This window comes from Myotis brandtii, unplaced genomic scaffold (assembly GCF_000412655.1).
Source record: "Myotis brandtii unplaced genomic scaffold, ASM41265v1 scaffold1170, whole genome shotgun sequence".
In the NCBI taxonomy this organism is placed as follows: domain Eukaryota; kingdom Metazoa; phylum Chordata; class Mammalia; order Chiroptera; family Vespertilionidae; genus Myotis; species Myotis brandtii.
In genome coordinates, this window is record NW_005354050.1 from 97,561 (window position 1) to 109,614 (window position 12,054).

Below are 12,054 nucleotides of genomic sequence, written 5' to 3' on the forward strand. Positions count from 1 at the left end.
GGGGAGGAGGGCAGCAGGGAAGAGAGGTCCATGGGAAAAAAGAAAGAGCTGTGACCTTTGCCCTCAGATGAGAGCAGGGGTTACAGGTAACCTCACAGCCCTCCCTTAGCTTCCTCCAAGAGGAAGGACCAGACGGGGAGAGGGGGGTGGCCCAAAGTCACATGGTGTGTCCAGGACAGAGCTAGAGATAGAATGAGGGAACACACCCAGGATATGGCTGCCCAGATGCTCAGGGCCCTGAGTGACAGGAGCAGGCCGTGCCTGTAATAGCAGAGAGGACTCCCCACTCCTTCCCCAGTAGCTCCCAACACAGGGATCTCAGATGGCCAGGGTGCTGCATCTGGTGGGCTGAAGCCAGAGGAGGTGCCGCAAAGAGCTCCTCATCCTCCCCTTTCTTCCCAGGAGGGCAGAGGTCAATCCTGAGCCGCTTCCTATCTGGGGCTCAGGACAGGGCCCAGGCCACACACCTAGAATGTTGCTGGCACTCACTGGTGGCTGGAGCAGCTGCTGACACATGGGGTAGAGACCCCTGGAACCCCGGGTCTAGGGCCCACCAGCCCCTCCTCACCCCATTACCTTGGGCCCATTCTCCCTGACACTGATGCCAGCAACCTGCTTCTGGAAAGAGCAGGCCCTGGAACCCAGCGCCTCTTCCTCCTCTTCTTCCTCCTCCTCTTGGATGTCTGACAGATCTGAGTTTCGGCCATGGTCCCCAAGGGAGTTCACTAGACACACCCCGAGCTCTGCCATGTCCTCCTTCTGCAAGAGGTGAGACAAAGGAGGTGGGGGGGAGGGCAGAGAAGGACTCGGGGTGGGGGCACCCTGGCAGGGTCAGCCCCAGCCAGAATGAAGCCAGAATGAAAGGAACCCCTTGGCAGAGGGAGAGGGTCGTGTCCCAAATGGGGGTGTACACGAGGGGGTGGAGGAGAAATCTGGGAAGATACAGTGGCAAAGAAATAGACAGCTACGCAGCACAGACCAGAGCACAGAACCAGCAGAGGGGGCCAAGCTTTGGCTGACAGGAGGCAAGGAGGCAGGCCCGATTCTTTGAGGTGGCACAGTACGTCCCTAACCCCGTACCTCAGCCCTGGGCCTCAGCCCAGCCCCTGTGTCTCCTCCAAGGCTGGCCTCAGCACAGGGCACCTTCGGGGCCGGTGCCCCCTCCGTGGAGCAGGGTGCCAGGCAGGCCTCTCCCGCGGTCCCCTCAGCCTCGTCCTGGGCCAGTGAGGAAGCTGCAGGGCCAGGAGCTCTCTCCCCCACGGCTGGCTCTCTGGCCCTCCTGTCATCTGAGGTGCCCAGCACAGCTGCCCCGGCCTCCTCCTGGAATGGAAGGCACTGAGGAAGGGCCCAAGCCCCGGCCCTTCTCCCAGCCTCCACCTGCGCCCCCCTGCCCAGTAGGGTACCTGGGAGCAAGGTGCTGTGGGCTCCTCTTGGGATCCTCTTGTCTCTCCGGGAGGGCTGGCTGCGGGAACTCCATGGGGTTCTCTAGTTCCATGGGGCTTGGGGCATTGGAGGGGAGAGCTAGGGTCTCCAGGAGCTGGAGAGGCTAGAGCAAGGGGCGGCCTGGCCTCTGAGCCTGGCCATGGTGAGGGGCAGGAGACCCTGGCCGGCAGGCAGGCCGCAGCCAGGGCCGGGCCCACGGGAGCTGGAAGGGAGTCGGCCGACTCGCCATGGGGCGACATGGTGCGCACGGCCACCTCACTGCACACCTGCAGCAGCTGCAGCTGGGACAACTCCACCAGCACGCTGCCCGCTGTGGGCGAGGCCACCTCCATGATCTGCAGGGCGGAGGGAGCACAGGACAGGAAAGGGAAGCTGGGATGACCAAGTGTGAGGACACAACGACCGGGGTGACTCGCACTGGCCAGGCGCCGTGCTGAGCCCTTGCCCTGCCTGCCTCATTTAATCTGCCTGTCGCAGGGCTTCAGTGCTAGGATGGTTTTTTGAATCCCAGTTACCGAAGCCCATGCTCTTCTTAACTAATCTGCTACCTAGTGCCCAAATGCCAGGGGCTGGGCATCGCTGTGCCAGGCTGGGGAGACTGGGCCTCAGAGCATGGCAAGGAGAGACCCACATCCAGCTCCTAGGGTACAGATGGACAGAGTCGCCAGGCCGTACCTTCTGCCCATCGGCATAAATGGCATAGCCTGTGACGCGGACGCCATTGGAGGTCCCAGCAGCATCTATGGTTACGGGGAGCCAGCTGATGATCAAGATTCCAGGAGAGGGCCCCGGCTCAATCTGCACATCCAGGGGGGCATCGGGTGGGCCTGGGGGAAAGGGACACAGACCCAGTAATGCAGGACACTCACCCCTGAAGATACCGCCCACTTTGCCACTTCCCAGGAAATGCTAATAACAGCAGTCTCTCCTTCCACTACCCCCCAGGGCCTGGCCTGCTGGGTGTTACAGACAGTCAATGCCCAAGCCTGCATACCTGCTGGGAGTGTCGTGAACTGCAGGGTGGCAGTCCGCTGCTCCGGCCTCTCCCAGCCTGGTTCCCAGGATCCTCCAGGTAGGAGCTGAGCCTCCACGCGGGCCTGATAGAGTGTGCCAGGCCGCAGGTTGCAGAAGGTGGCCCAGTAGGTGCTGGGGCGGGCAGGGGGGCATTCTTCCCCGTTGAGGTAGATGGCATGAGCCAAGTTGCTATTGCCGGGCACCCAGGTGATCTCAGCAGAAGTGGCTGTCAGTCGATGGACGCGTAGCTGGCTAGGTACCACCCCGGCCCTGGCACCCATGGCCAAGCAACAGCGCAGAGGGTCAGAGCTGCCCCGGCTGGTCAGGGCCTGCACGGAAACACGGAGCGGCCCGGCCCCGGCCCGCAGGTCCAGGTTTTCAAGCACAGCCTTGGGGGGCGCCCCAGGTCCCAGGGCCTGACGCAGCTCCCCATTCACGCAGATCTGGTAGCCATGCAGCTCCACTCGCTCAGGAGGCGGCTCCCAGGCCAGCACCACGCTGTGGGCCAGCTGCTTGAGGACGGCCAGATGGCGGGGGTAAGGCACAGCATGGGGCTCGCCCAGGCCTTCGGGTGAGGGGCTCAGACTGAGCTCATCCCCTGCAGTCTCCTCCTCTGATCTGGGCTGGCTGCGTCCCCCGACACTCTGGCCCCCGCTACTGCTGCCACCTCCACCACCGCTCAGGAAACTAAGTTCAGGGCCTGAACTGTGGGACAAATCGGCCAGCTCCGAAGGGAGGGAGGTCAGGAGGTCGTCGTCAGACACGCGCTCTACAAAATTGGAAGGAACCAGGCCCCTTCGGCCATCCATGAGCTCCCCTGGCGGAGGGAGGGCAGGGAAGGGAAAGGCAGAGAAGAGGTAGAGAAAAACCAGCCCAATGAGTGCATTTTAGCAATGGTCAGTGGGTGATCTTAAGCATTTGATTCAAATCAAGGTTTGCCTGTCAGTACTTTTAAAAGACAAGAGCAGTCAAGACCTAGATTAGGGAGTTACTGTTCGTTTTCGTAAGTGTGATCACAGTATTGTGGCCATACAGCACAGGGCTCCTTATTTTTAATGTGTGCGTGAATCACCTGGAGGTTTGTTGAAATGCAGATTCTAATTCTGTTAGGTCTGGGTGAAGCTGAGATGGTGCGTTTCTATCTAGTCCGGAGGTGATACTGATGCTACAAGGATGTAGGCGGATGTCGGTGCTCTGAGGAGGTGCGTGTTGAAGTATGTTCCAGGTGGGATTAGAAGCAGGCCCAGGGCTGGCGGTCAGTCTAGGCAGCGACCAAAGGTCAGTTCTGTTACCTGTGCCAGCTCCCCTGAACACTTGACCACCAAGTATTGGAACATGTGCTGTTGTTTATTTGAGGGACGTCAAGGAAGGAAGAAATTGGGCACACAGCATGTCATGTCAAGCTAATTTGAGAGAAGGAGAAATCCCCAGGCCCTGTTACCCAGTCTCAGTAATGGGACATCTGCCTCAGTTGCCTGGTCTCCCCCCTGGAGAACTGCTCTGAAGCCCACCCCCTGCCTGGGCCCTGACACCTGCTAACTACCTGCTAACACCCCTTCCTGGGCTCTGGACCCTGATTCCTCCTCCCTACACCCAGCTGGAGTCCAGCATCAGATCTGTGCTACCTGTCTGACCTCGATGTCGCTACTGTTAAACACTGCCATACTCTGTCTGCCAGCACAAAGGTGAATTCAGTCAAAATCCCGTGTCACTGTCTATCATCTGCACTGTGCGAGGCCTTGTCCTGACCTGCAGTCAGGCCAGCTGCCCCCTTTCCCAATACCCTTCCTTTCCCGTTCCCCACAGGCTGCCAGGTCTCTGTTGCCTTGTAGGTGAGTCTGAAAAGTTACGGTGGGCAGAGCCGAGCATGCTGGGGATAGGGTATGGATGGGTGGAGGTCTTTGGGAAGAAGAGCTTAAAAGCAGAGGAATGGACAGAATGACCCCACCACCTTCCTACCTTCAAAAAAGCCATCCTCATCCATGTTGCCATAGATGTAGATATACTCGCCAGCAGTAAGCGGAAGTTCTGCCTCTGGATTCTCATTGGGGCCCTCGAAGGGGTTGTAGCTGTTGGAAGAGGCACAGAGGAGGAGGAGGAGGAGGAGGAGGAGGAGGAGGACTGTGACCTACATCCTACCTCCATGTCTCATTTCCTCTCCCCACTGCCCCAGGCCTTTATGGAGACTTGGTTGTCCACCTTTAGCCAAAGAGAATGCTCACTGCACCCACCTTGGCCCAACTAGGTTAAGAGGACATGTTCAACTGGGATCCCTACACCAACCCCATCTTCCCCAAATGCCTCTGTCTTCTCCAGGCCCCTTCCTCCCACCCACCCCACATGCTGGGGGGATAGGGAGCAGGGTGAGAGGCCCACCTATAGCGTGCTAGGAAGACCTGGATCCTGGCTCCTCCCCGGCTGCCCTCTGGCGCTGCTGGGAGCAGGGAGACAGTGTCTGCCTCCAGCTCCTCCACCTCACTAGCTGTGTCCACCTGGGGGAAAACAGAAAGGGCCAGTCCTCTCCATGACCCAGGGCCAATGGCCAAGCAAGCAGGTTTCCAGGCTGAGCCAGAGGAGGACCCTCTGAGAAGGGAAAATGAGTACAAGGCCCATAGCAATGAGCCCCGCTGTTTTCTAAATCCACTCCTGAAGGAGGAGGAGGAGGAGGAGGAGGAGGAGGAGGAGGAGGACTGTGACCTACATCCTACCTCCATGTCTCATTTCCTCTCCCCACTGCCCCAGGCCTTTATGGAGACTTGGTTGTCCACCTTTAGCCAAAGAGAATGCTCACTGCACCCACCTTGGCCCAACTAGGTTAAGAGGACATGTTCAACTGGGATCCCTACACCAACCCCATCTTCCCCAAATGCCTCTGTCTTCTCCAGGCCCCTTCCTCCCACCCACCCCACATGCTGGGGGGATAGGGAGCAGGGTGAGAGGCCCACCTATAGCGTGCTAGGAAGACCTGGATCCTGGCTCCTCCCCGGCTGCCCTCTGGCGCTGCTGGGAGCAGGGAGACAGTGTCTGCCTCCAGCTCCTCCACCTCACTAGCTGTGTCCACCTGGGGGAAAACAGAAAGGGCCAGTCCTCTCCATGACCCAGGGCCAATGGCCAAGCAAGCAGGTTTCCAGGCTGAGCCAGAGGAGGACCCTCTGAGAAGGGAAAATGAGTACAAGGCCCATAGCAATGAGCCCCGCTGTTTTCTAAATCCACTCCTGAGCCAGCAGATCCTAGCAAAGCCCAGCTGCTGCAGAGAGAGGGAGTGGGGACAACCTGGGTCCCTCCTGGAGCCCTGACTTCTTCTGCACCAGCCCAGGAAATGACCACTTTCCCCATCGGAGAGGGGGCCGGCCACACTGGTACGGGTGGGTGTCCAATGGCAGTTGTCTCCTTAAGGTAAAAACACAGCAAAGCACTCGAACTATAAACAGGTGAAGGCAAGGAGGCAGAAGGACAAAGAAGTCCCTTTGTCCCTTTGTGAGAAGTGTACTGAGCACTGGGCATCCAAATCCAGCACCACCACTCTGTCCCACAAGGGGGCAGTAGAGGGCCGGGGCTGGGTTCTACCACTTCCCACAACCTGGGGCAATAGGGCTGCTCCAGCCCGCCCTCCACTTTCTGGAGTTTGGGAGGTAGGAGGTGATTGGAAGAGTTGGGAGTGATGCCCAAGAACTCGGTGATAATAAGAGCTGCCACATTGAAGTATTTGGTGTGTGCTCTGCACTGAGGGAGGCACTTTCCTTATATTTTTTTCATTTAATCCTCACAACAAACTTACAAGGCAGGTTTTATTAGCTCCAAAATCCAAACAAGGAAACCAAATCCCAGAAAGGGTCTTGCTAAGACAACACTGGGATCGGAATCGCGGAACCTGTGCTCTTTCTCACACGCCCATCACTTCTGCTGCAGCCACTCTCATGAACAGTCTCATTATGTGGATCCTGGCGCCATGGTATCTCCCTCCAGCCAACCCGGGACTTCTCTAGGGCTTCCCTGAGCCCCAGTGGGGTGGGGCTGGGTGGCTCCAAGGTAGGGCCTTCAGGGTGGCCCTGGAGACCAAGATGGCTCCTCCTTGAGTTCCCTGCGGACCAGGAGGAATCTACGGGCCCTTCTCTCCCAGGGCCTGGCTCCACTTCCCAACGTGGGACCCCCCATAGGCCAGAGGTCACCCAACTCCTGGGGACCCCACAGAGGTCAGGGCCACCTCCCCTCCCACTTTGCCGAGGCAGAGCCAGAACCCAGGCCCCTCCCCAGCACTGACCTCAGGCGTAGGGCATGACTTTGGGCTGTTGTGGATGGACTCAGAGTGAGAGGAGTTGGAGAGAGACTCTGCCTTCTTGGCTGTCCTTCGAGGGACCCCGAGAAGGGTGGCAGGGGCAGGCTCAGAAGACTTTGGGGTGCAGCGTCCTGGGGAGCCCGGCAGGAGGTCAGAGTCTAAAGAAAAGATGGCACATGGGTGGGTGTGGGGTCTGTGGCCTGAAGAGGGACCAGGGACCAAAGTCCAGCTGCTTGGATTATGGGGGTCAGGCCCGCCATAGCTGGGTTTCCTTAAAGAAGGGAAATATTTGGGAAAACTTAGTGAGTAGAGGTAGAGGAACTTTACATATATTATTTCACATGATCCTCAGAGCAGCTTGATGAGGTGCACTGAGTTTTTCCTTTTTTTAAAAAATATATTTTATTGATTATTGTTTACAGAAAGGAGGGGAGAGGGACAGAGAGTTAGAAACATCGATGATAGAGAAACATCGATCAGCTGCCTCCTGCACACTCCCCACTGGGGATGTGCCCGCAACTAAGGTACATGCCCTTGACCGGACTCGAACCTGGGGCCCTTCAGTCTGCAGGCCGATGCTCTATCCACTGAGCCAAACCGGTTAGGGCAAGTTTTTCCTTTTTTATAACTTAGGAAACTAGGGGCCCAGTGGTTTAGCAGCAAGCTCAAAATTACATGGACTATTGAGTGAACAGAGTTGGGACCCTCAGGTCTGACACCCAACTCCTTACAAGCCCACACTGCCTGCCATAGAGCTCTAGAGCCCAACTCCCGACCACAAACACAGAGGTCTTATTGGAGGGAAGGACCAGTGGCCTGAGACACCTGGGCCAGACTCGGGGACAGCCACTCCAGACCTGGCTCTAACTTGCTGTGTGACTTCGGGTGAATTGCTAGCCTTCTCTGACCCTCAACTTTCTGCTCTATACAAATCCCCAAGCCTGGGGATTCCAGGCTAATGGCACTGGGAGTCTACCTTACCTTTGGGGCCGGATCCCCGGCAGGGCTGGGGGTTGGAGCAGCAGCAGGGGGGTGGTGGGCGATCCCCAAGGGTACTGCAGCCCAGGGCTGAGGTGAGCAGATCCAAGGGGCCAGGGTGCAGGCGGAAGGCCTGGAGTTCCTGTGCCAAGAGGCTGAAGCGTTCTGTTTGGCTGCGGCACTGCTCCTCGAGCTCTCGAACCCGGACCTGAGCCAAGACCCACCGTGAGCCACCAGGACCGGCAAAGCTGCCCAGTCCCAACCTGTGCCATCTCCACATAGCCGCACACAGGGCTTCAGACCACATCGCCCAGCCCCTAGGCCTGGCTATCGATCCTGGGCCTGGCTGCCCCATTGCCCTTAGTAGTGTCTAAGCTAAGGGTAAAGTGCTGGAGCTGTGGGACATCACATGACACTCCTCCAGAGAAGAGCTGGGCCTGCTTCACACTCAGCACACCCTCTCGCCCCAGGCAGTGGCACTTCCTGCTTCTGGCTGCTTTCTAGGCCAAAAGGGATGGCTCCCATCCCATCACTACCACCAATATCAGCTCAGGAGTTTTCTTGGCTCCACTGCTTGTCACCCTCCCACAGTCAGTGACCCAAATCCCTGCCTTCAGAGAGGTCCCCAGAGAGACCACACACGGGAGCTAGGGACATCTTGTGACAAGAACGAGCCAATTCTCAAGACCTCTTCGTCAGGTATCCCGAGAGTCTCAACCTAAGGGGCCCTCCCCTGGCCAATGTCAAGAGGATCATGGGTTAGGCTGATGATGAACTTGCTCATGGGCTCAGTGGCTAGGCTTTAGAGGAGGGAAGGCCCCATGTCTGCCAGGTGTAGTAGCAGGTCTGGGACAAGGAGATGGCCCACATGTCCTGTGGGAACCCCAGCCCATCTACAGACTCTCAGGTCTGCTCTGGTCACTCTTTGCTCTGTTGGACATGAGAGTTGGGACCACTTGGGCCTGAGGGAGGAGATGCAGCTCAGTGGGCCAGGGAGGTGGGAGACTGGGAGGCTGTACCTGCATGGAATCCAGGGTAGACTGTGGCAGGAAAGAAAGCACAGAGGAGAGATTAGATCCTGAGACGGTGTGTCATCACCCAGAGAGGGAGAGCGAGAGACAAGGGCCCAAGTGGACACCCTCTGGCCAGCTCCCTGGACTGACTGAGCAGTTCCTAAATTGAAGGCTATTTCAAGGTGAAGGCATCCTCTGGGAGGGGGGAGGGGGGATAGGGGGTAATGAGACTCCTGCCACCAGACCCTGCCTGGCTGTGCCCTAGCCTGAGAAACAGGCCAATGGTGGAGGGGATTCTCCAGGCACTAGAGTATTTAAGGGCCCTTCCTGCAACCCCACACCCCACACAGTCCACTCCAGCTCTCTCTGAACTTCCCCTGCCTCCCCCCAAGCTGGTGTTGCTGGTGGCCACCTCCAGGGACTTACCTCCAGCAGCTGCACGGCCCCTTCATGTTCCCTCTTAGCTTCTGCCTGGGCCTACAGGTGGGAGGAGGCAAAATGCTGGAGGGGAAGGATGAGGAATGGGGGTGGGATAGAGGGAGATGGAAGGGAGGGTAGGAAGGGCAGATGGAGGGCAGAAAAAAGGGGAAGGAAAGGGAGAGGCAGAAGGAAGAGGGGCTGAGGGTTCCTCCCTTCCAGACTCCTACCCCTGAGCCATACCTTAGGCCAGAAGGCAATAGGGTCAAGGAGAGGTGGGCCTGATGCTGTCTCTCTCTTTCCAGGGCATCCACCCTCCAGTTTCCCTCCTATCTCTCTGGGACCTCCTCCTCAGTCTCTTTCTCCTGCTCCCCTTTTGAATGTTGGGGTGCTACTGAGCCCACTTTATACTCTTTACTCTCTCCCAAGAGGCCCTTCTAGTCAAATGACTAGACACACTGATGACCCCAAAACTACCTTCAAGACCAACTTCCCCATGACTCCAGACTCATTGATCCAACCGTCTATGAGCATCTCCACTCGAATGTTTAACACACAACCCAAACTTGGCCAAGACAGAGCTCAGAACTCAGGACTCCCTGCCTCTCAGGTCCTGGGGAGTGAATGTCTATGAGCATCTCCACTTGAATGTTTAACACACAACCCAAACGGCCAAGACAGAACTCAGGACTCAGGACTCCCTGCCTCTCAGGTCCTGGGGAGTGAAAGCCCCACCCTTTATCAGGGTTTACTCAGCAAACGGGTAACAGAGTGGAGATTGTCGTTGTACGACTGGAATCCGTGGAATCTTGTTGATTCTATATCCAAAATACACTTCAAATGCATCCACTTGTTTCCACCTTCACTGCCCGTTCCCTAGTCTAGATGGCCACCATCTCCCACCTGGACCCCTGCAACAGCCCCAACACCTGATGGCCCTGCTCCATGCCCACTCCCCCAGCCCATCTTCCACGGCGCTGCCAATGTCACCTTCTAAAATGATGAAGTCACATCATGCTGCTCCCTATTGGGGACCTTTCAATAGCTTCTAACCACTCAGAGAGCAAAATATCCAAACTCCTTCAACAGCCTTGAATGCTCAAGGTGATCTGGCTCCTGCCTGCCCCTGCTGTTCTGTCCCTCCAACTACGTTCCAGCCACTCTGGTCTGGATCCCAACCTCTTTCCCACAACAGGGCATTGGCACTTCTGGTCCCCTACCTGGAGTGCTCTTCAGCTGGCTCCTTCGTGACCTGGAGGTATTAAAACCTCCCCTGCTGACCTAAAGTGGTCCCTCAGTCACTCGGTCACATAACCCTATCCACCTCCCCCACTGGGATCATCTCAATCACAGATCGGCTTATTTGCTGATTGGTCAGGGACATGGTCTTTGCCCACTGTCCCCCAGCACCTGGCACATAGTGGGTGCTCAGTAAATGCTTGTTGGATGAGTGGATGACTAGGCTGAGGTCCAGCAGCCTCCCACTCTTCCAGCACGCCTGCCCCCTAGACACCCTGTCCCCACCTGCTGCAGCCTCCGGACCTCCTCCTGCTTCTCCTGAAGGCTGAGCTGAGCCTGCTCATGCTCCACCTCCAGCTGCTGCCGCCGCTGGGCCACCTCCCGCATGTGCTGGAATACAAGAGCCTGTGTCAAGGCCAGAGACCCACCACCATTTCTGTAAAGATCTAAGATGAGGGGGGCTCAGATAACATGTGTTCCAGACACCCTCTAAGGCTACAAAAGGAAAGGGGCTCGCGGCTCCAAGACTGGGCCTCAGACCCCAGTGCCCCACAAAGGGCATATTCTACTGTCCCACTGTTCTCTCTGTGCCAAGTACCAATACTCTCCCCTCCTCCCCCACCAACACAGCCCTCTCACCTTCAGCACCTGCTCCAGGCTCTCCAGCTTGCTCTGCAGGCCCTGGCTCTTGCGAAGGGCCAAGTCCCTCTCCTGTGTCACCCCCAGGAGCTGGTCCCTCAGCTCTGCATTCTCCCACTCCACCTGGAGAGGGGGGAGTGGCAGGGAGTTGGGTGTGTGGGCCCTGTCCCACCAGCTCCTTCACCGGGGAGAACAGTACCCTTCCTACTCCAGCCCAGTTCAAGGTGTGGAGGAGACAGCCCCTTGCCAGGGACCAGGGCCCTAGCAGGATCCCAAGCCACACAGCACCCGTGTGGAGTGGCTACCTGGTCCTTCTCCGTGGCTCTCCCACTGAGCCGGGAGTTCTCATCCACGAGGCGGGCATTCTCATTCTGGGCTTCTCTCAGCTGCAATTCCTGAGAGACCAGAGGAGCTCTGGGGAGGGAGCCTGGCACCCACATTCCTCCCCTCTCCACACAGAGGACCTTGCCCTCCCAGTCCGGCCTTCCTCCCCCACCTGGAGCCTGCATCAGCCAGGAAAGGAGCCCTGCCGCAGCACAGGGAAAGTGTGCTCCTCAGGGCAAGAAGGATAAAAGCGGAGCGGAGAGGGAGCCGCCACCTGGCTGGCCTGGGGGACGGGGGAGCTGGCCTCTGGGAGGCCCTCCAGAGCTCACCAGCTCCTCACATCGCCTCTGCTTTTTTCGGGCTTCCTGCTCCAGGCTCTGGCATTTCTTCCGCTTCTTGCTAAGCTCTGACTCCTGAGGGGTCAGAACCAAGGGCTCCTCATGTGGGAAGGCAGAGCTGCCCACAACAGGCCTCCTCCAGCCCTTGCCCTGGGACTTACCAGCTGCTGCACCCTCTGCTGTTTCTCTGGCTCCCCTAGGACCACGGGTGGGGTTTCCACATCCTCCTGGGGAGTAGCCTGGAAATGCCCAGGGGCACGGGACTGGCACCTGAGAACAGGGCCCCAAGGCAGCCTGCTCCCAGCCCAGCCTGTCCGTTGGAGGTTCCCACCTCATCTCACAGTCAACCAAGAGATCCCTGTGCAGGAAGTGC

At 58.0% G+C, this 12,054-nt stretch overlaps 1 protein-coding gene across 1 annotated transcript in view; it reads right to left on the minus strand.

The window, feature by feature from the left end:
- The window catches only part of BZRAP1 (benzodiazepine receptor (peripheral) associated protein 1), a 25,911-nt gene that overhangs the window by 8,549 nt on the left and 5,308 nt on the right, over positions 1-12,054 (minus strand). The window contains exons 6-21 of the mRNA XM_005858382.2: positions 11,843-11,920; positions 11,673-11,756; positions 11,325-11,414; positions 11,020-11,142; positions 10,666-10,770; positions 9,151-9,201; positions 8,731-8,751; positions 7,715-7,919; positions 6,719-6,891; positions 5,403-5,518; positions 4,417-4,526; positions 2,438-3,274; positions 2,119-2,270; positions 1,404-1,778; positions 1,081-1,320; positions 577-759 (exon numbers count right to left, since the gene is read on the minus strand). Coding sequence (XP_005858444.1) covers positions 577-759; positions 1,081-1,320; positions 1,404-1,778; positions 2,119-2,270; positions 2,438-3,274; positions 4,417-4,526; positions 5,403-5,518; positions 6,719-6,891; positions 7,715-7,919; positions 8,731-8,751; positions 9,151-9,201; positions 10,666-10,770; positions 11,020-11,142; positions 11,325-11,414; positions 11,673-11,756; positions 11,843-11,920 — 2,943 coding nt within the window. The remainder of the gene's footprint in view (positions 1-576; positions 760-1,080; positions 1,321-1,403; positions 1,779-2,118; positions 2,271-2,437; positions 3,275-4,416; positions 4,527-5,402; positions 5,519-6,718; positions 6,892-7,714; positions 7,920-8,730; positions 8,752-9,150; positions 9,202-10,665; positions 10,771-11,019; positions 11,143-11,324; positions 11,415-11,672; positions 11,757-11,842; positions 11,921-12,054) is intronic.